Below are 20,124 nucleotides of genomic sequence, written 5' to 3'. Positions count from 1 at the left end.
TGGCCCATTGCTCTCCAGCAGTAGCTGGCATTGCTCGTCCAAAAAACAAAATTGCCTGTACCCTTTCATTTGCCTCCTGGCAGTCCATATACCAAGTCATTCTCATTCCTGTTCCTGATGCACATACACCTGCACATGACATCCTAGTTATTTTCTATCCTGTCCCCCACACCCTGTTCATGGGCGCCAAAGCGGCTCATAGACACGCTTATACTACCCACTCAAACCATCACTACATAATCATGTTGCTGGATTCCTACCCAAGCTTCTTGAGTCTTGTGTTTCAAGCCAGCTTGCCAAAGGATGCCCGACCCGTGAAGATTTATATTAATTGAGCAATGTTGTTAATAAAAGCCCAGCGCAAACAGCTAGGATGTTTCTGTCGGTTTTCAGTACCGTCTGCTGGATCCAGGCATCAGCCTTTGTCGTGACACTGGTCTTGAACTGCTTGGGCTGGTACCCGCTGCTGACCGACGCCCCAAAGGCACCTGCAGAGGTGCCCTGGTCATCGGAGCTATCAGAATCGGCATTCCTATGGTCGCCACCGCGGTACGCTGCCATGACATCGCCGCGCTCGCCTTGCGCATTTTCGCCAGCCACTTCACTATCATCTGCTGCCGGCTTGGGCGTCGCCACCGCGCGCTTATACGGCTTGTGGTTGCCGGTAAACAGCCTCTGCACATCCTCGAGCTTCAGCCCTTTGGTCTCAGGCACCATCAGGAACACAAACGCAAAGCCGATCAGCAGAATGCCCGCATACAGCCAGAACGTGCCCGAGGCAGTAATATGCAGAGTCATGGTCAGGTATGTGATCGAGATAATGAAATTGCACACCCAGTTGGTGGCGGTGGCAAATCCGCCGGCCTTGCTGCGGATGCCCTGTGCGAAAATCTCCGACTGCACCAGCCAGGGCACATTGCCCAGGCCAACTGCATACAATGCCACGTAGAAAATCAGCGATGCCAGCGCCAGCCACGTCCCGGCCCGATCCCTGGTGGTCTTGGACTCACAGTTGCCCGTGAGATCCGAAAACGCCCTGTCGGTTTTGAATGCACAGACGTTGCTTCCGGACGACCATCCGCAGCGGTCATCGAGAGTGCATGCCCCGCATTTCACATACTCTGCGCACGAGTCCTTGGTGATCTTGACCAATCCGACAATGAAAATGAAGGCAATGCCCAGCAGAATCAGGCCGACAATCATGCCCACAAAGGACACTAGCAGCAGCTTGCGGCGGCCAAACCTGTCAATAATAATAATGGCCACGATGGTCATGATCATGTTGGTCGCGGCAATGGCAATCGAGAACTGCGTCGCGCTCTTGGTGCTCGGGAACCCGGCCATCTTCAGAATCGTCGCCGAATAATACATGACTGTGTTGAAGCCCGAGAACTGCTGCATCAGCTGCAGCATGCAGGCGACGATCAGCGGCTGGAAGTTGATCGGGCGCAAAAGGTCCCGGTACCGGCTCGAGTTCTCCGACCGCATCGACTGGTGGACGCTCTCAAGCTCATCCTCAATCACGCTCTCGGGCACATTCTGCCCGTACACCTTGTGCAGAATCTGCACCGCCCGGTCCTCCTGCCCGCGCCGGATCAGCACCCGCGGCGACTCGGGCAGCCACGGCAGGCAGCACAGCTGCACCAGCGCCGGAAACGCTGAAATCGCAAACATCCACCGCCACCCGTTATGCACGTCGGTCAGTGCCCACGCCAATAGGTATGCGATCAGCTGCCCGCCGGTAATCGCCAGCACATTCAGTGTCACCAGCCGTCCCCGGAACTCCTTCGGCGCCAGCTCGCCTATATACATGGGCACCACCATCGATGCCGCGCCCACCGCCAAGCCAACCACCACGCGGCCCAGAATCAGGATCGAGTAGTGGTTGGAGAACGTCATGATCAAGGCTCCCGCTATAAACACCAGCGAGGACAGAAACGTCACCACGCGCCGCCCCCACCGGTCCGCAAAGTACCCCGAGAACAGCCCGCCCACAATCGCCCCCAGCGTTGTCCCGCCCACAATGAACTCTTGCTGCGTCGTGCTCAGATCCCACTCATCCTTGATCACTACCAGCGCGCCCGAAATCACCCCCGTGTCGTAGCCGAACAAGAGCCCGCCGATTGTAATGCAGAACACCACGAAAAACACAAACTTTGGTGGTCTCGCTGCCATGTCGTTATCTGTCAGGTTGATGCAGAGTATGCCGGGTCTAGGATCTGCTTGCTGCACTTGTGGTGGCTCCTAAGTTGAAGAAAAGCAAGTATATAGAAACCAGAAGTGTCAGAATGGGCAATGTGAAGGAGAGCGGCGTGGGCTTGTCCGTTTTACACTGAGTGGGTCTCTTCGCTCTAGGTTTACATTATTTGATTCGCTTGTGATTCTTGTGTAACGGACTGAGCTGTTTCTAGAGATCCAAAAGAAAAATGTGTGAGCGAAATTTGGAAGCAGGCAGCAATAAAAAAAGCCTGGGGAAGGTCAATCGGGAGGGCACACTAAACTAGGACATTGCCTGCTGAATTTGTCCATTGGGAGCCCTCAAGCCATGTGTCTTTATCGCTGGCTCTGTACCTTGGATTCCAGGACATCGTTGGGAACGGCTCTAAACGGAGAGTGTTGCTTAAAGAAGGAGCGCATATCAATGAAGGAGCTTGCAAGTCAAAGAAGGACTGCGGTTTTTTCTCCGTATCAATAGGATTCAATTAGCCGTATGGGTGTGATGCAGCTCACGGGGTCTGCCGGGTGATGCTGAGAATAGTGGTTGGAAAATTTTCTAGCCAGAGGAGAGAGCAGCTTTCTCCCATGTCGAGGAGGGCCAGCGGCAATTTATACGCCCCCTTCCCATTCTTCACTAAGCCCGTGCCTCAATGCCGGCTACTATCAGAATGCAATTCGGAGATATTAGTAGACGCATACATCCCTCCCTTTCCCATTATTCCCATGCTTGAGCTCGGTGTTCGCGTGCCATCTGCCAATCAGTTTAAATAGCAAACATGCAGCTCGTGTCCATCAAAAGCTGGCTCTGGTTTGGCTCGTCGACTCGGTGGTCTACTCCAGGCACATGCGGCTCAGTCTTTCTTCCAAGAGCAGAGCGATTGCGACATACACGATGTACATGGTCCTGTTTGCACCTTGGCGCTGAGCTATTTGTCAGCAGTAGCGGACAGGAAAATCCAACCACTATGGTTCTCCCTATGTTGCTGAATTTGCGATAAAACCGTACTGGCTGCTGTCGTCACCCCTCACATCCAGATATATAAAGTGATAGCTGGTCTTCGTTTCTTCTTGAAAAAAGCATACCAATTCTTTGTGCACTGACAACATCACTAGGCCATCTTTAAATCCCACCGATTTTACCATGTCTGACACCACCGCTTACCCGTACGAGGAGAACGGCTACACCCTCTACTCTACTGCTACTTGCCCCTTTGCCCAGCGCGCTCTGCGTGCTCTGGAATTTGTCCAAGGTTCCTCACAAGCTCGTCGAGATTGACCTGAAAAACAAGCCTGACTGGTACCATCTCGTCAACCCCCAGCTCAAGGTTCCAGCTCTGCGTACTCCTGACGGAACAATTCTGATCGAGTCCCTTGTTATCTCTGGAGTTTGTCGCTGACCAGTTCCCTGAATCTCAGCTGATCCCCACCGACGCTATCGAGCGTGCCCAGCTGAGACTCTTTGTTGAAATCTTCAGCAGCCGTGTGATTCCTCATATTTTTGGCTCCCTGAGGGCCGGCACCAAGGATGCTCAGGAGGAGCAGATCCAGAAGCTTCTGAGCGGTCTGCGTGAAGTCAGCGACGAGCTGGTCAAGCAGTGGGAGCGCCCAAGCGGCAAGAGTGGACCGTTCTGGTTCGGTGACAAGTTTTCGCTTGCCGAGGTCGACACTGTGTCGTTTGTCAATCTGTTTGCTGGCCCGAAGCACTACCGTGGACTGGTCATCCCCGAAACCGATGAGTATGCTGCATATCACAAGTGGGTGGCGGCATTCTCGCAGCATCCCCTGTATACTGCTTTCCAGTCCTCCGACGAGGCTATTGTGCAGGGTATGAAGAAGTTTATCCTCTGAAAGCAGACACCTTTGGACACAAAATACCTCCATGTGTCCATGTTTTATTAGTATTTATGAAACCAATAAATAACAACCTTACGTCTCAAATGCTGCATATCGATATATTAGGTTATAATTTATTCGTACAGGCGGCAATATTAGGCTTGCAGTATGCTATATGATTACCAATGAGAAGGGCGTACACCCAATGATCTACTAGATTTTGTCTAGGAAACCAGTGATAATATTCAAGTCCGCACACTCAAATAGCTGCTAGAAATGGTTTGTCAGCTCACTGTTCCAGCGGAGAACATGTTGATCAACATCTTGGCAGGAGCATTCGAAATTGCGACATATCTTCTGCAGATGGTAAGATCATTCTCATGTTCAGGCATTTGTAATCAAATGCAGTGACACCATCATATCTGCAGCATATATAAAAGTCAAACCACGCCCCTCATCATTTACATGGGCTTCAGTACACTCCCAACGAGCACTTCAATCCACAACCGTATTGACACCAACTCTCTTGCTTCTTTAAACAATGTCTGACAGCATCGCTTACCCGTACAAGGAGAACGGTTACACGGTCTACTCTACTGCTGCTTGCCCCTATGCACAGCGCGCTCTGCGTGCTCTGGAATTTGCCAAGGTTCCTCACAAGCTCGTCGAGATTGATCCTGCAAAACAAGCCTGACTGGTACCATCTCGTCAACCCCCAGCTCAAGGTTCCAGCTCTGCGTACTCCTGATGGAACAATTCTGATCGAGTCCCTTCGTTATCTCTGAGTTTGTCGCTGACCAGTTCCCTGAATCTCAAGCTGATCCCTACCGACGCTATCGAGCGTGCCCAGCTGAGACTCTTTGTTGAAATCTTCAGCAGCCGTGTGAATCCGCATATCCTTGGATCTCTGCGTGCTGCCACCAAGGACGCTCAGGAGGAGCAGATCCAGAAGCTTCTGAGCGGTCTGCGTGAAGTCAGCGACGAGCTGACCAAGCAGTGGGAGCGCCCAAGCGGCAAGAGCGGACCGTTCTGGTTCGGTGACAAGTTTTCGCTTGCCGAGGTCAACACTGTGTCGTTTGTCAATCTGTTTGCTGGCCCGAAGCACTACCGCGGACTGGTCATCCCCGAAACTGATGAGTATGCTGCATACCACAAGTGGGTGGCAGCATTCTCACAGCATCCCCTGTATACTGCTTTCCAGACGCCCGACACGTCTGTTGTGAGCACCCTGAAGAACTATGTTGCTGAGGATTAGAGACTATATTTTCTACTTCACGCAGCTTCAGCATGTGTATCCAATAAACACATTTCCAAGTCTGGTAAAGACATACTAAGATGCCCAATTGAAGCATTCTACACAAGGCAGTATAATTGCGACGTGTATAAATCAAAACACATTGGACTCCTGTCCCTTTTTCACCGCTGCTCATGTTCGTTGAAATAATGTAACGGACGGGACCAGTTGGGTTCTGTATCTCGGTGATCACTCAGAGCCGTCATTATCGAAATAGCCTATGAATATACCAGTAGAAGACAATGCGCAGACAAGCGTCCTCTTTATCCAAAAGACTAGCCATTTGTAAGCAGAAGAGGATGCAAATATACTTTTGCCACCGAAGAATTCCTTGATTTGTAAGCAAGTCTTTGTCGCATTTACTCAGCACCAGTCTATACCGGGTTTCAGACCCCAGATAAGACCGTTCTCGATTTGATGAAGGAATTTGTAGTCTAGTATCGTTATTCACAAGCCCTGTATCTCTCGTTTAGAACAGATCAAGAGCAATAGTTGACAGCCTGACACATGGAAAAGTAGGAGCATGGATGCCAACCATATAGCTCCATCGCTACAGTAGCAGCCATTGCCTTGTCCTCATTGCTCTGAACTATACAGCCATGTCATGGAGAAATAAATACCTGAACAAGGATATTAGCAGCTCTCAGCAAGTTGTCGGTTTTTTTTGCTTTTCTCAAAAATGTGCATTGCGCACATTGACCACAAAATGAGTATCGTTCTAGCTCTTTGAATCAGATTTGGAAAATGGACCCTTGCCTGGTACAAGGAATTACAAGTTCAAGTCAAGGGTGTTGCTACGCACCTCTTTGGGCACCGGATCCTGAAGACTACTTTAGCAGCATAACAAGTAGCAGGCCAACATTGCGCTCGCAAGATAGGATTGAAATAGCATGGGCAGTATCCCAAGCACAGTCGCTTGGTGAAAAAAAAAAAAGCAATTCACTAGCCTGCCCTAAACCGGAGTTGCTCCGGTGCAAGGTCGGTGACGAGGGCGTGATTAGTAATTCCAGAATTCTAGGGGTTACTATTTTGTATCCACTATTTGTCATCGGCTGTGCTATAAATGCTAGTCCTATCTCAGCCACGCGAAAGTGCACTCGTCACTATCTCACTTGTATCTTATTCAATTCCACCAACTCATTTCTATACACTCCTGCTGCCATATCACGTCTACCTGCATAACAGAATATGTCGCTCGCCGCCCCATTCCTCGAAAACGGCTATACGCTGTATGTCGCTGCCCACTGTCCCTACGCACAGCGCGCAATTCCGCGCCACTAGCATCGCCAAGGTGCCGCATCAGCGTATCGACATCGATCTGGCCGACAAGCCAGCCTGGTATGGCGAGATCAACCCGAAGTTGACCGTGCCCTCGCTGCGCCTGCCCAACGGCACCGTGCTGACCGAATCTCTGGACATCACCGCATACATCGCCAGCGAGTTCCCCGAGGCAAAGCTGCTGCCCGATGACCCTGCTGAGCACACGAAGACCACAGAGTTTGTCGATTTGTTCAGCCAGAACATCAACACCACCGCCTTTAAGCTCCTGATGGCCAAGACTACCGAGGAGCAGAAACAGGCAAGCGACACCTTGCTTGATGGTATTAAGAAGGTCAACGATGCGTTGGCCAAGCAGTGGACCAGCACCAGCGGCAAGGGCGGCCCGTTCTGGCTCGGAGATCGGTTTTCGATTGTCGAGGTCAACACTGCCTCGTTCGTCAACAACCTGTTGGTTATACCCAAGCACTACCGCGGGTTTGTTCTCCCTCAGACCGACGAGTATGCTGCGTTCAATAGGTGGGTCGGTGCCATCTACGCACACCCCGAATTCACTCGCGTGCAGCCCGCCGACGAGACTATCATCAAGGCGGCGGCCAAGTTCGTCGCTCCAACTGCCACAGACTGAACTGCCAGACCGTTGATCAGCAAGTCTCAATAACCCAGATCAAATAATATTGTGATCAATAATCACGCTCCTTGAGATCGAAACCATTTGCCATTTGCGCTGCTACCTCTGCGATATTGTTGGGGCGCGGGTGTGGGGAGGGACGACGCTTGTCCGATGTTGGGGAAAAATTGCGGTCCGCAAGGCCACTGCAAAGTCATGGAGAAAACCACCGTCACAAGGAATTGCACATATCCTGCGCTTATCTCGGCTCTGCAACGAGAAGCCGCGGCAAGGGCTGCACGGCGCCAAAGAGGCAGCTGCAGCGTCCGATCCACGGTGCCGCCATCAACGGGCATGGTCAAGGAAGCGACGAAGGACTTCTTATTCTAAATTTACGAGTGGGGTGGTGGAAACAGATGCTTGCCTATATAATTTAGCAGGCCTCCTTGAGGTAGGTGACAACATCGTTACGGTCCTTGGCCTTCTTGAAGCCAGCGAACGCCATCTTGGTGCCCGGGATGTACTTCTTCGGGTTCTCCAGGTAGTCGAACAGCGAGTCCTCGGTCCAGGTGACGCCAGCCTTGACGTTGGCGTCAGTGTACTGGTAGCCCTCGACGGTACCCGACTGGCGGCCAAAAATGCCGTGCAGCTTGGGGCCGACCTTGTTGGCACCAGCAGCGTCGACGGTGTGGCACTGGGCGCAGCGCGTCTTGAAGAGCTTGGCTCCGTTCTTAGCGTTACCCTCGGCGAAAGGCATTTTTGTGATAGTGATAGTCTACGAGAAGAAAAAAGTTGGGAGATAAGATGAAGGGCTCGAGACGCCGGTCGAATCGCCTATCTTTTATAGACGGCAAATAAATCACTTGATCTCCGTAAGCAACCGGCTCGACCCGGAAGGTGTTAATTTTTTTCTCACTTGAACTTTTGCAGAGATCACTGCTCCCAGTACCGCGCGGCCTTCACTGCCTTTTGTTTAGAGCGAAAGGCTGGAAGCTGCAGTCATTGCAGCCGCACTCTGGGCTCCGGGGCAACCGGGGGAGGGGAGTACAGAAGTGCAGAGAGAATTAGGCAGAAGGGCGAGCTGAGCGCAGACCGGCGGGATATCCGGCATGTGGACGGACCGGAATAATCGGTCTCAGCCAGGATATTTCATCGCGCTGATTGCAATGAAAACAGGCAGCGTGTGCGGCGCAAACAAGGGTTGAATCGTTCTATTTGCAAGAAACAGGCAATTAATTTAGTCAACGCGCGCCTTGCGCAGGTGCTCTGGCGTATCCGGCAGCAGCTTCCACTCGTGCGAGCACTTGCCCCAGCCGGCATTAGTGATGGTCTTGTCTTTGTCCGACGCATCGCAGGTGCAGCGGTTCTTGAGCCATGCGTCGCCACTGGGACAGTGCTGCCATCCTGGGTGCAGGTATCCGATGTCCTCGAACCAGTGGACCTCCTCCTTCTGCAGGAACATGGCAGCGGCAATCGAGTGCACCGGGGCATCTCCCCAGCGCTCGTAGAAGAAGCCGCCTTCGTGGTCCAAAAAGTCAAAGAACTTGGAGTACGCCTCGCCGCGGTAGAACGACAGGTCGGCAATCTCAAAGTTGGACCAAAAGTGGCAGCCGTTGTATGTGGTGCCGTTGTCGCGCGACACCCACCACAGCGAGTTGTGCTCGGGAATGAGCTCCCTGTGCGTCTCCATGAACTTTCTGACCGACTTCCACAGTGTCGGCACGGTGTTCATCAGCTCGTAGATGCCGATGGTCCAGCCGTACTTGATATTGCGCTGCTTCATGTACAGGAACGGGTCGTAGTTGATATCGCACAGGTACTGGATTCCAGGCTCTAGGCGCCAGTACATCTCAAACTGCTGCATGATCGGGTGCTGGTAGAAGAAGCCGGACTCGAAGCGGCACATGTGGCGGTACGACTCGTTGCCGCCATACATGACCTTGTTGTCCTGCATCTTCTTGCGCTCCTCGCGTGCCTTCTCCTGGTCGATCCAGTCCGGGTACGACCAGTGCTCCTGCGGGATCTGGCCAAACAGCACCTCGGCCTTGGTCATCGACTGCGTCATGTTCTTGAACTCGTCGGTGAACGGCTCGTCGTTCAGGAACACGTACGGGTAGTTGTACCGGTGGTTGAACCGGTCCTCCATGTGCTTCATTGATTGGCGCAGCGAGAACCAATCCCGGTTCCGCGCCAGCACCACGAAGCACGCCTTGACGGGCTTCGGGTCGCCTGGCTGGTAGCTGACCGCGCGCTCGTATGGCTTGAGGTTGAGCTTGTCCTGGTAGCTGTGCTGGAACAGCCCGTAGAGTGTGACAATCGCAAATGCCAGCAGCACGTAGCGCAGGATCGGACTGCGCATTGTCAACATGGTTGAGTATAGAGACTCCTGTCGCTAGACGGTTACAAAATAATAAGGCTTGGGAGTATATACCGGACAAGAAAGGCAGAAGGGAAGAGAAGCTCGCTTCTACTTTCCTTGTTCTTGCGAGGGAGGGGGTGGAAAAAGCGGTGGTGTGGTTCGTCCATTCGTGGCCGCTTTTGCATGAGTTGATGTTGGCAGTGACACAAGTGCCCAGCTGTCGGGCGCACAATGTGGACTACACTCATGGAGGGCAACACTGGGCCCCAAGCAGTTAGCTGCTGCTCCTCTAGCAGAAACGCAATCTTCTCGCACTGTGGGCCTCAGCCTCTGCCTTGCATACTTCTGAAGGCGGCAGGCTATTTTTCTCTCCCTCATCCTTTTTTTGCTTGTCTACAGGCAAGTCGAGGTGGGACAGTAGCACAGAAAATGCTTGTTGTAGTGCGAGAATGAATTACATCATTTTTCTAACCCCCTTTCGTCACCTACCCAGAAACCATCCCCCGCTTGGCTTTGAAAATAGCAACCGGCTCGTTTTACGCAAATTTAGGCGATGTGCACCCTACCACATGGATGTTGGCATAAAAGTATCTGGATATGCACATGCACGAGGTTGGACATGTTATTACAACCTGCATGGATATGCAGCGATAGTAGAAAAACAGGATTACATGGCGTTTGCAGTGTCGCATCACCGGGCCAAGCCTGATTGCTCGTACATTTCCTGGAGTCGTTTCTGGTATTTCTGCCGGCGACTCTGCATGTCGCGGATGTTCTTGACACGCCGCGAGTTTAGAGTGGGCGCAAAGAACCGCGAGTAGACCGAATACAGCAGTCCTGCCGCACCAGCCCACAGGAGCAGACCGATAAGCGCCCAGTAAAAATCGTCGACGTTATCATGCCCGCACTGCAGCTCGCCGGGCGTCGCAATGCCGTTCATGTTGTCCAGGTTATTCCACAGCTCCATCGGCAGATAGATGACCTCGTACATAACCAGGTAGCGAAAGCGCTGGTGGATTTTGTGGGCGACAGCCAGCACACGCAGGCATTGGCGGTCGAGCAGTATCCGATGTAGGCGCGACAGGCGCACCTCCGCCTTTTTGTAGAGCGCCCATGAATCGCGCGCCCGCAAGCACTGCATTGCCAGGGTCTCGGCGCGCCTCTCCTCACTGAACTGCGCGATGGCCCGCATACCGATGCGCTTGCCGGATGCTGCCGTCATGGACTGGGTGTTGCTGGCAGAGCGCAGGAATTTTGGGTGGGCGCTTGGCCCTGAACTGTGCCTTCTTCGAGCTGCCAGACTGCCTGTCGCGCATGTGCCGGCAGAGCTGCGCCAGCACATACTCGTTTTCCTGGCAGCGTCGCAGCAGCGCCAAGGCAACCTTGCGGCACCGCACAATAACTGGAGTCCACTGCGATGCCTCAACCAGAGCGCCCTCGACCGGCCGCGTCAAGTCGTGGTCGAGTTTGTCCGCTAAGCGCTCCAGCACAGGCAGACATTCGCTGGTCGCGTGCGCCCAGTGCTCAATAAGGCCGTGCAGAATACTGTCGGGGCTGACAGGCCGTGCAATCTCCGCCTAGCTCTCTCTGAATATCGCTGATCGCCTGCGACGGCTCGCGGTGGAAGGTCAGGACGATCGGGCCCTGCACCCACACCTGCACGGTGCCGCGACCAACAAGCGCCTGTGTCACGCCAAGTATGTCGCCTACAAAATCAGAGGATCGGCCTGACTGTCCTCCTAGGTCTGCCCTGGATCTGCCCAGCAGTCCCGCCCATCGCTCATACCGGGTGCCCCAGCGGCGGATTGCGCTCAGCAAGCCAGATGTGTCCCGTCTGCGCGGTCTGTCCAGCAATCCAAGCAGCTGCTGCACGTACTGCTGCCGCATCCGCTCGACCTCGGCATCCGACGCGCCCACAGAGCCATCAACCATCATCTTGACGACAGTGCTCATGTGATAGCCGCTCACGGCCTTTGACGCACTCGGCATAAGCCATTGTGGCACGGGCACTAGATCGGCCGCCCACCACGACCCGTGCCCATGACCCTCCAGCGCTGTGTCGATCTGCCCTGGAACCGTGCCCTTGACAAGGTACTGCCCCAGGCCAGCCTCAGTGGCGATTGTCTCCTGCCAGCACAGGTACAAGGCACGGCTAGTGACCTGGCATGCTGGCCATGGCCCATTTTGCTGAGACGTTGCGGCATTGTTCCCGCTGCCAGCTCCGCTAAGCAGGTCGCTTGTTGTCGTGCTGTCCATATCAAATATCTGTGCCAGGCAGATGATGTCTGCAGCTGATGGCGACGAGACATCAAGCCAGACGCTGCCTGCGCTGTCCGCTCGTTCGTCGAGGGCCTGCTCGACTGCCTGCGCAAACCCGTCGCCTCCTTCGACGCACAGCTCCGTGATGCTGGTTGCCGAGCCTACCTGTGCCCCTCCGTCAGGACGTGTGACGCACAGCGTGAATGTCGTCGGAGCCGCTGCCTTTCCCGCTGTGCTGTTCTCCAGAGAACATTGCATTTGCAACAAATTGGGTGGGTCAAAGAGCACAAAAATAAGTCATGGAGATAAAGTCCACGTGCCAGAAAACTCCCAGCAATCGCCCTAGTGCCTGCTTTTGTGAACTCCCGGCCAAAGGAGCCAGCGAATCGCAGCGAAGGGTCCATCAATGTGGGGCCTTCCCTTGCTCTGACTGCGTCTTTAGCAACCTGCGTCTGCACATATTTCACAGAACAGAGGAAGCTTCGCCTTTCTATGTGGGGCAATGATGGCCGGCGATGCTGGCGCAAGAGATACCCTAATAGCCAGTGGTGCTGCAAGCATATGGATGGATATGGCAGCGGCGAGCTTTACCATGATGCCCTTAGCTTCATGGAACACTCTTCATAGGAATTCTACGCACTGACTTGCAAGCAAAGGAAATTGCCATGTTTCTGCACCCTGTCTCCTCTCTTTCAGTAGTAGTGGGAGAAATTGGCACGGTGCCCTCTGCAAAGTACATAACCAGGAGCACACCCATTGGTGTAGAACATAGGCATCCAAGGCGCAGTTTGGGGGTTCCGCTTAGTGGATGTTGAAATATTTCGTGACGAGCTTGATTTGCATGCCACTGCCCGCTCGCATATAAAAAGAAGTGACCTGCGGCGGAGGAGCCACACCGACGTCAGCGGCACACTGCTAGAATCATATTTTCTTTATTCGCCTCCAGTATAGGATATACGCTGCTGGTTGTTTACTTTCTTCGAATACACGCTGTTCACCTGAGGACCTAGAAGCCACGATTTACGTGTATTTTGCAGCCAACTGCACCCGCTCAAGGCTTCGTTCGCTCCTACCTCCTGCCCCCACGCAACATCCGGCGGCTTTGCGGAGGACAAGTTTATTATTTTCAGTCTGCGTTGTTGTAACCTGCGGTTACCACCACATCTCCAGCACACATCTCAGAGTCTTTGCCAGAGAGAAGGCCCAGCCCTACTAGCCTCCCCACGCCTTTCTCCTCCTTTTCTCTTCTTTTTTTTTACTGCTATTTAATTATTTTTGCCGGTTTGTCGCGCCAGCGCTACGCCCGTCTCCACAAGACTCCAATCCGCACCCGCTCGTGGGATTCAAAGACCAGCTAGCCCCTTAGTCTCGTATTTCTGTTGCCACTTGCATGGGTGAGATCTCTATCCATACTGACCAGACACAAGTCACGCCCGCCCTGGTTGGCGGGTTCATTTTCGTCCTTGGCCTCTCGTCGCTGATCACCAAGGAGCGCCTCTTTCTGTCGGAGACCCTGCTGGCCATGGTGTACGGCATCATCATCGGCCCCCAGGTCCTGAACTGGGTCGATCCAGCCCATTGGTCCTCGAATGAATTCCAGCTCACCCAAGAGTTCAGCCGCTACTGTCTCGCGATCGAAGTGATGATTGCGGGTGTGACGTTGCCCAAAAAGTACCTGCTGAAGGAATGGAAGCCCATGACGATACTGCTGCTGCCCATCATGTCGATTATGTGGCTGATTAGCTCAGTCATCATAATGATTGCATTCAACCTAACATTCATCCGGGCCCTGGCAATCGGCGCCTGCGTTGCGCCCACCGATCCGGTCCTGGCGAACGCGATCCTCAAGGGGAATTTTGCCGAAACACACGTCCCGGTGCGCCTGCGCAACATTCTGACCGCAGAGAGCGGCGCCAACGACGGGCTCGGCTATCCGTTCCTGTTTTTTGCCCTGTATATAATGCGCCTCGGCGGCGGCAAGGCCATAGGCACATGGGTATATTCGACGTGGCTATATCAGGTGGCGCTGTCTGTCGTCATCGGCGTCATTGCTGGATATGTTGGCCGCAAAGCACTGCGGTATGCGGAGACAGCCGGGTGGGTGGACAAGGAGTCGTTCCTGTCATCGTCCATTACGCTGGCATTGTTGTTGGTCGGTGTCTGCACAATCATCGGGACTGACGACATTCTGTGCTGCTTTGTCGCCGGCAACTCGTTCACCTGGGACGATTGGTTCCGCGTCGAGACCGAGGACACCGGACTACAGGAGACTGTCAACGGGCTGCTGTCCATGTCGTTTTTCATGTACTTTGGTGCTGTGATCCCCTGGCACGAGTACACGTCGGGCAACATGCTTGAGCCGTGGCGGATCTTTGTGGTTGTTCTGCTGATCATGGTTCTGCGTCGGCTGCCGATCCTCATGGCCTCATACAAGCTGATCTCGGCCGTGCGCACATGGCAGGAGGCTCTGTTCGCTGGCTGGTTTGGGCCGATCGGTGTCTCAGCCATCTTTTACTCAATCGAGACAGTGAAGCAGCTCGAGGATCACGACGACAGCAATGGCGGGCGCGTCGAGAAGCTTGTCTACCCGGTCGTCTGTATGATCGTCTTTGGCTCCGTCCTAGTCCATGGTGTCACTATCCCGCTGGTCCTCATGGGCAAACGTGTCAAAACCACGATTAGCGTCTCGGCCAGCTCCATCTGGAACCAGTCTAGCCATGTGTCGATCAAGGGCGGTATTGCGCAGTGGCGCGAGAAGCGCCGTCGCTGCCGCGGCCACACAGGGGCAAACCAACACTGGCAATGACAACGAGGATGGCGTGGTCATGCCAGAGCCGATACTTCTACCGCCGACCGCCATTGAATTCGATACCGGTATTACCGAGAAAGTGCCGTCCCAGACTCTGTCTGTTCCGGAATCGGGCAGTCAGCCTGCAAACCGCTCTCTGAGCTTCGACCAGACCGAGTCCACCGAACACTCGCCGCGTATATCGTCGTCGCCCACGCCTGCGATTAATCCGCATGTAGCTGGGCTTCGCGAGGATACAGAGAATTCGTTCGAGAACAGCGGGCTGTTCATTGTTGACCACCGCAGCTCGAGCCATGTCGTGATTGTCGATGATGGCAACAATCATCAACGCCACGACCACCACAAGAAGCATGGCAAAGGGTAGATTTGTAGCTGCTAATGGCAGCATTTCTTGCATAATGATCAATATAGAGTTTAAACATAATGCGATAATATGATGTGTGACATAAGCTAATAATAAACAACAAGAGCTGGACCCACTTGGGAGGCTGACATACAGGTACGTAGAATGGTAAGGAGAAAAATAGGGGAGGCGAATACGCCGAATCAGTCACTGTCCGGCGGCGCATCGACCCAGGGTGACACAAACGAAAAGCCCTGGAACGCATCAATGGTGGCATCGAGCTCAGCATCGCTGCCAGTTGTGCCTCTCAGCGTCGACGCGGCTGTGTCGTTGCTAAGGGATGTGCGGGCCATACCACCGTACTCGCCAAACAGACTGTTCTGTGTTCCACCCGTAACGGGTGACGGGAACGCGGCAAGCTTCGACTGCATCTCAAGCTCAGCCTTGCGCTCAGCCTCGGCCGCCTCTGCCAGGATATCCACCTGGCCTTCAGCAATGACTGAGGCTGGAATCGGCTCGTTGCGGAACTCGGGGTCAATGTTACTCAGGTCAAAGATCGAGCTAACCTGGGGCACGAATGGCGGCGCGTACTCTTGGCGGTAGATCTTGCCCCAGTCGATGCCATAGAAGAATGCATGGCGCTTGACGTTCTCAGTGCCAAACACGCCGGCTCCCAGGCGCTTCTTCGGATCACGCTCCATCAGCCGGTACACAAAGTCCTGCGCGAGCCGCCCAATGTGGTTAGCTGCCATCATGTTTGTTCCTGGGAAAGCAGTGCCGTTTCCAGGTAGCGGCGGCGGCAGTGTCGCTGGGAATCGCAGGGGATCCTGCAGGATCCGCTGGTACATGACGTTATTGTCCTGGTCGTAGTATGGCGGCAAACCAGTTAGCATTTCGTAGAGAACAGCGCCGAGGCAGTACCAGTCGACCTCCTTGCCGTAGCTCTGTCTCAGCAGAACCTCGGGTGCCAGGTACTCTGGCGTGCCGCAGAACGTGGCTGTCTTGCCACCCTCCTCCACCGAGTACAGCGCAGACCCCTCCGTGCGCCAGACGATCGGACCGACCTCCTTGGCCAGCCCAAAGTCGACGATACGCACATGCCCGCGCGCATCCAGCAGGCAGTTCTCGGGCTTCAGATCGCGGTACACGACATCCATGCCGTGGAGGTACGCCAGCGCCGAGGTGATCTCGGCAGCATAGAATCGGGCACGGTTCTCTGCAAAGCGCCGCTCGCGCTGCAGGTGGAAGAACAGCTCGCCACCGTTGACGTAGTCGAGGCAAAAGTACAGCTTCTCCTTTGTCTGGAACGCACACTGCAGACCGACCAGGAACGGGTGCTGCACAGTGCGCTCCAGGACACGGCGCTCTGCCATCACGCGGCGGATCTCGTTGGGACGGCCACGCAGCTTCGACTTTGGAGATGACCTTGATGGCCATGACCTTGCCGGTGTCCTTGTAGCGGGCAAGCATGACCTTGCCGTAGCTGCCCTTGCCGATGACGCTGAGGAGATGGAAGTCGTCGAGGCTGATCCGCTGTGGGCCAGACATATTGGGTGACCGCTCGCTGCCATCGGCATCAATGTCGCGCTCCAGCGCTCCAACATCGTTGATGGCCATGGATGCACGCCTGATGCTGCGGCGGTTCAGCTTATCGGATATCACCGCAGGGTCCTCACTTGCCAGCGCCCGGGTCTTACCGATACCGCCCAGCGGTATGCGCTTGAGATTCAGGATATTGCGTCCGCGCTTCGCTCTGCCAATCGAGTCATCCATATCGCTCTCGATGCTGGACGAGCGAAGTGTCGGTGCAGCCTCGCGCACGGCGTCTCCGTCGACCATCACATAGTCGTTTTCCCAGTTCATTGCTGCAATCTTCGCCTTGGCCTCCTGCGCCGCCTGCACCAGCTGCTCATCGGTCATCAGTGTCTGCGGCATCGGCTCGTTGCGGTACTGCACATTTTTGCGCAGCCCGTACTTTTTGCGCATCGAGCTTGGCATCGTGGCATTGGGTCGCTTCTCGGCTGGTTGCAGTCGCGTACTCCATCGGATCCGAGATTTTGCGACGCATTCCACGCGCCTGCTGCGCGTCTCGACCGTCTGCTGCGCCTACTGTTGCGTATCCCTGGGGCAGGTCGGTAAGCTGTGGCTCCTCGGCCAACGGCACGGCGAACACAAAGCTCTGTGGGCTCAGCTGCATTTGTATCTGCGTCTGCATCTGCTGCATCTGCTGCATCTGCTGCATTTGCATCTGTTGTTCCTGTTGAGCATGGCTGAGCACCGGCATCGACTTCATCTTTCCGATACCATACTGCTGTTGCCCCTCGCCTGCCACTGACACATCTGCACCCCACCCTTGCGGCAGCGGCGGGCGATTCGGACTAGCCAGGCTTGTTGGGCTCTGCTTGTCAAACTCCAGCTGCCCATGCATCTTCAGCGACTCGCGTACCCCATCGACGCGCTCCTGCAACGGAATCGACTCGGCGTCCAGCTGCGCATCACGCAGGAACCGCTGCACCGCCTCGCTATAGCACACCTCGCTGTCGTTGGTCAGCGATTTCAGGAACAGGATTGAGTTTCTCGCGTCTCTGCATGGCAGCGTCAGCCGATGCGCCCCGACCGCCAATGAGCCGACGGGCTGGGAGCTCGGCCCAGTGGACTGCGTGCTGTGGAAACGCGCGCTTCAGTGCCTGGTGCAAGTCAGTGAACTCGTTGTACCGGCGCGCAATCCACCACTGCCCCGCGCGGCCGGTGACAAGGATTCGATATACGAGGTATTTCTTGCGGCCCATCCGCAGCCCGCCGCCCGTCTGCTCGCGCGTCTCCACACTGGTTATGTACGCCGCATAAGCCATGCTGCTATTTATAGCCTGCTGCTGCTTGTTTGCCAACAGAACCTTTGTTGCGTCTACATGTGTGCGCCCGCTCATCGATGTTGTTGATTGCGACGAGAGCGAATTTGTGCTCGGCCCACCGCTCAGATTGCCCACAGACGACCGGCTTAGATTGGGGCGCAGGTGATATTTGGTGAGCCATGCACCAAGCGACCCGCCTGTCTTCAGGTTCCCCGAGCTGCCCACGGATGTCAGCTTGCTACCTAGCGACGCCTGCGACGCAGGCAGTGTTGCCGACACTGACATTGGCGACTGCATGTTCTGGTACTCTTCGTACATCTGCTGCTGTTGTTGCTGCTGGGCTGAGGTGGCGCCCTTGGAAAGGAGATGCCGCAATGTATGCGGGATATTCGTTCCTGTGTCCATTTCTGTTGGGTCGGCGATGTTCGCGATGTGTGTCTATGCTGTTGTTGTTTGCGCCGTCCAGCAGCCTATTCTTGGCAGAGAAAAATACAAAAATAGCCTGAGAAAACTGCTTCGAGATGGGAAAAGCGTAAACACGAGTGTGTCTGAATCCTGCTGCAGTAAATATCTGGGTGGGTGAAAAAGAAAAAAGCAACACAACAGTATGCCAAAAATCGACAGGATCTTCAGGTCCAGGGCTCTAAAAAAGCCAGGCAGCACTCTAAAAGCACCAATCCCAAAGCCAGATTTTTGTTCTCTGGGCTTCAATGGCAGTGTTGTAGAGAGATTAAAGGCAGCATATCAGTGTCCGCCAGGCCGAAGATAGCATGGCAATGGGCAGCAGTGGGCTGTCGGGGAAGCGCATAAGCGTGGGACAAACCCAACCAAATTCTGGTAGCAAAGCAGCTCACAGACCAAGCGGCTCTGCCAGAGCCAGGTCAGCTCCGCCAGATGCAAGCGTCCGAGCCTCTGCAAATTAATTGTGCGCTGGGTGCGCCCACAGCGGGCTACAAAAAATTAATTGTACATACCTTGTTCAGTCTGGCCCCTCGTGCAGCAGTTAATTTTTCGCGCCTGGTAATATAAATAAGAGAGCAGCTGGGTTTGAGAGTAAACGAGAATGGAATAAAAGCAAAGTGCGTTCGAATGAGCGGGAGGTACAAAAGAAACACCAGCGCTGCGAATGAGACACGGTTAGAAACAGGCAGAAAAGGCGAAACAAGAATCTGGATAATAATACACGCCTGCTGTTTGAGACGAGGAAAAGCGGTTTAATGGAGATGGGCAAGCCAAGTGTCTGTGCCAAGCTGGGAGTCCTCAGGCGGGGGAGGGGAACGTTTGGCAGAGAACCGGTGTAATAGTATACTTTGTTTCCCAGTGGAGAGAGCGAGCAGGAGTGCCGGTTTTGTTCCACCTATATGCGGGTCCTTTTTCCACAGCTATGCAAAAAAGTAAATTGACCAGCAAACAAAGAAAAAAGTGTCGAAATGATTTTATAGGTTCCTGTGAAGAAGGGAGCGGCCGAACAAGGACAAGATGGCGGCTCTTTGGGTGTGAGCGGCATCCTGCACTGCCCATGGTGGGTGCATTGCATACTCTGCTTGCAACCACCCGGCCGCACCACTAGCCGATGTGTGCAGTATACACTTTGGCTAGCATGTCACGGGAGCAATGGGGATCACCTTTTTCCTCTATGGTGCATTGGCATAGTGTCTTGTACAAAAGGGCGTGCAACTGTGAACAGCACGCATTCCGATTCTTGCAATGGCCTCGAGCAGGGCCGCTATTGTAACAATGCTATATGGCTGGTGTATACATCATATACCGCCAGGGCAACATGGCACAGCAGGCAAAACCGGATTGCAGCAGCCCAAAGAACGATCCTGGACCCTAATAGTAACTCAGAGTGTCCTTTTTTTTTTTTCAGCCACTGGGCTGCAGCTCAATTACCAAAACTGCGCAGCACTATCTCCCACCACTTTACTACCGTTGACGGACCGGCTGGCACAAACCGCTCAGCACGAGCCGAGTCGCAACGATGGGATAGCACTGCCACCAAGATATGCGGACATACCTCAGCCAGGGCACTGGGGTCTATTGAATGCTGAAGCCCGCATCTGCGAGTGCTATTGTTCCCGAACGACCAACGAACTACTGCTTCAACAGCAGATATGGTCGCACCCGCACACGATGCAAATGCGCCGATGTACCCCCACACATTAGCATATGTGAGCAGCAGATCGTTCGCTATCACGGCTAGTTGTCATCGAACGCCAACCTCACCTGGTACCAGATACATTCCGACACTCGTGACCGCCATCTGTCCA

At 54.3% G+C, this 20,124-nt stretch overlaps 10 protein-coding genes across 10 annotated transcripts; 3 read left to right on the top strand and 7 right to left on the bottom strand.

Annotated features, from left to right (window-relative positions):
- Positions 1-299: 299 nt before the first annotated feature.
- On the bottom strand, positions 300-2,042 carry DL89DRAFT_265417 (MFS general substrate transporter; the record flags this gene model as incomplete). The annotated part of the gene is made up of 1 exon (XM_040886653.1): positions 300-2,042. A coding segment is annotated over exon 1 (1,285 nt), but the record flags the coding sequence as incomplete, so codon positions are not given.
- A 1,154-nt stretch (positions 2,043-3,196) lies between these two features.
- Positions 3,197-4,148, top strand: DL89DRAFT_265415 (glutathione S-transferase). The gene is made up of 3 exons (XM_040886652.1): positions 3,197-3,381; positions 3,437-3,542; positions 3,604-4,148. Exons 1-3 carry the CDS (start codon positions 3,359-3,361, stop codon positions 4,063-4,065), a joined length of 591 nt encoding a protein of 196 aa, XP_040746653.1. The 5' UTR covers positions 3,197-3,358; the 3' UTR covers positions 4,066-4,148.
- Positions 4,149-4,591: 443 nt separating this feature from the next.
- DL89DRAFT_281902 (glutathione S-transferase) lies at positions 4,592-5,319 on the top strand (the record flags this gene model as incomplete). The annotated part of the gene is made up of 2 exons (XM_040889659.1): positions 4,592-4,699; positions 4,868-5,319. The coding sequence occupies 2 exons, from the start codon at positions 4,592-4,594 to the stop codon at positions 5,303-5,305; spliced, it is 546 nt and encodes a 181-aa protein (XP_040746652.1). The 3' UTR covers positions 5,306-5,319.
- A 1,213-nt stretch (positions 5,320-6,532) lies between these two features.
- On the top strand, positions 6,533-7,250 carry DL89DRAFT_255413 (glutathione S-transferase; the record flags this gene model as incomplete). The annotated part of the gene is made up of 2 exons (XM_040885342.1): positions 6,533-6,573; positions 6,605-7,250. The coding sequence occupies 2 exons, from the start codon at positions 6,533-6,535 to the stop codon at positions 7,248-7,250; spliced, it is 687 nt and encodes a 228-aa protein (XP_040746651.1).
- A 415-nt stretch (positions 7,251-7,665) lies between these two features.
- Positions 7,666-7,989, bottom strand: DL89DRAFT_220505 (cytochrome c; the record flags this gene model as incomplete). The annotated part of the gene is made up of 1 exon (XM_040884458.1): positions 7,666-7,989. The coding sequence occupies one exon, from the start codon at positions 7,987-7,989 to the stop codon at positions 7,666-7,668; it is 324 nt and encodes a 107-aa protein (XP_040746650.1).
- A 440-nt stretch (positions 7,990-8,429) lies between these two features.
- DL89DRAFT_265413 (alpha-1,2 mannosyltransferase KTR1) lies at positions 8,430-9,729 on the bottom strand. The gene has a single exon (XM_040886651.1). It carries the CDS (start codon positions 9,598-9,600, stop codon positions 8,470-8,472), a length of 1,131 nt encoding a protein of 376 aa, XP_040746649.1. The 5' UTR covers positions 9,601-9,729; the 3' UTR covers positions 8,430-8,469.
- Positions 9,730-9,989: 260 nt separating this feature from the next.
- Positions 9,990-11,024, bottom strand: DL89DRAFT_91084 (uncharacterized protein). The gene is made up of 2 exons (XM_040892243.1): positions 10,520-11,024; positions 9,990-10,336 (listed from the first exon to the last, which is right to left on the bottom strand). The coding sequence occupies exons 1-2, from the start codon at positions 10,931-10,933 to the stop codon at positions 10,283-10,285; spliced, it is 468 nt and encodes a 155-aa protein (XP_040746648.1). The 5' UTR covers positions 10,934-11,024; the 3' UTR covers positions 9,990-10,282.
- Positions 11,025-12,455, bottom strand: DL89DRAFT_91062 (uncharacterized protein). The gene has a single exon (XM_040892241.1). The coding sequence runs from the start codon at positions 12,106-12,108 to the stop codon at positions 11,116-11,118; it is 993 nt and encodes a 330-aa protein (XP_040746647.1). The 5' UTR covers positions 12,109-12,455; the 3' UTR covers positions 11,025-11,115.
- Positions 12,456-14,433: 1,978 nt separating this feature from the next.
- Positions 14,434-16,550, bottom strand: DL89DRAFT_274136 (Pkinase-domain-containing protein; the record flags this gene model as incomplete). Its single annotated transcript, XM_040889145.1, has 3 exons — positions 14,434-14,550; positions 15,569-16,387; positions 16,416-16,550. 3 exons carry the CDS (start codon positions 16,548-16,550, stop codon positions 14,434-14,436), a joined length of 1,071 nt encoding a protein of 356 aa, XP_040746646.1.
- Positions 16,551-17,065: 515 nt separating this feature from the next.
- Positions 17,066-18,449, bottom strand: DL89DRAFT_91069 (uncharacterized protein). Its single transcript, XM_040892242.1, has one exon. It carries the CDS (start codon positions 18,257-18,259, stop codon positions 17,525-17,527), a length of 735 nt encoding a protein of 244 aa, XP_040746645.1. The 5' UTR covers positions 18,260-18,449; the 3' UTR covers positions 17,066-17,524.
- Between the last annotated feature and the right edge of the window lie 1,675 nt (positions 18,450-20,124).

The sequence above is a fragment of the Linderina pennispora genome (assembly GCF_002104995.1).
Source record: "Linderina pennispora strain ATCC 12442 chromosome Unknown DL89scaffold_2, whole genome shotgun sequence".
In the NCBI taxonomy this organism is placed as follows: domain Eukaryota; kingdom Fungi; phylum Kickxellomycota; class Kickxellomycetes; order Kickxellales; family Kickxellaceae; genus Linderina; species Linderina pennispora.
The sequence above is the reverse complement of the archived record's forward strand: the minus strand, read 5'-3'. Positions and strand labels throughout refer to the sequence as shown.

What these genes read in the sequence shown, in the direction of transcription:
- DL89DRAFT_91084 (XM_040892243.1), bottom strand. Translation starts at nt 10,933, where the DNA reads ATGTGCTGGCGCAGCTCTGCCGGCACATGCGCGACAGGCAGTCTGGCA. An exon ending in TGGACAACATGAACGGCATT is followed by an intron (nt 10,337 to 10,519) that starts GCGACGCCCGGC and finishes AGTCGCCGGCAG; the next exon opens with AAATACCAGAAACGACTCCA.
- DL89DRAFT_91069 (XM_040892242.1), bottom strand. Translation starts at nt 18,259, where the DNA reads ATGGACACAGGAACGAATATCCCGCATACATTGCGGCATCTCCTTTCC.
- DL89DRAFT_91062 (XM_040892241.1), bottom strand. Translation starts at nt 12,108, where the DNA reads ATGCAATGTTCTCTGGAGAACAGCACAGCGGGAAAGGCAGCGGCTCCG.
- DL89DRAFT_265413 (XM_040886651.1), bottom strand. Translation starts at nt 9,600, where the DNA reads ATGTTGACAATGCGCAGTCCGATCCTGCGCTACGTGCTGCTGGCATTT.
- DL89DRAFT_265415 (XM_040886652.1), top strand. Translation starts at nt 3,359, where the DNA reads ATGTCTGACACCACCGCTTACCC. An exon ending in TCTGACACCACCGCTTACCC is followed by an intron (nt 3,382 to 3,436) that starts GTACGAGGAGAA and finishes CCCTTTGCCCAG; the next exon opens with CGCGCTCTGCGTGCTCTGGA. An exon ending in TCGTCAACCCCCAGCTCAAG is followed by an intron (nt 3,543 to 3,603) that starts GTTCCAGCTCTG and finishes TTATCTCTGGAG; the next exon opens with TTTGTCGCTGACCAGTTCCC.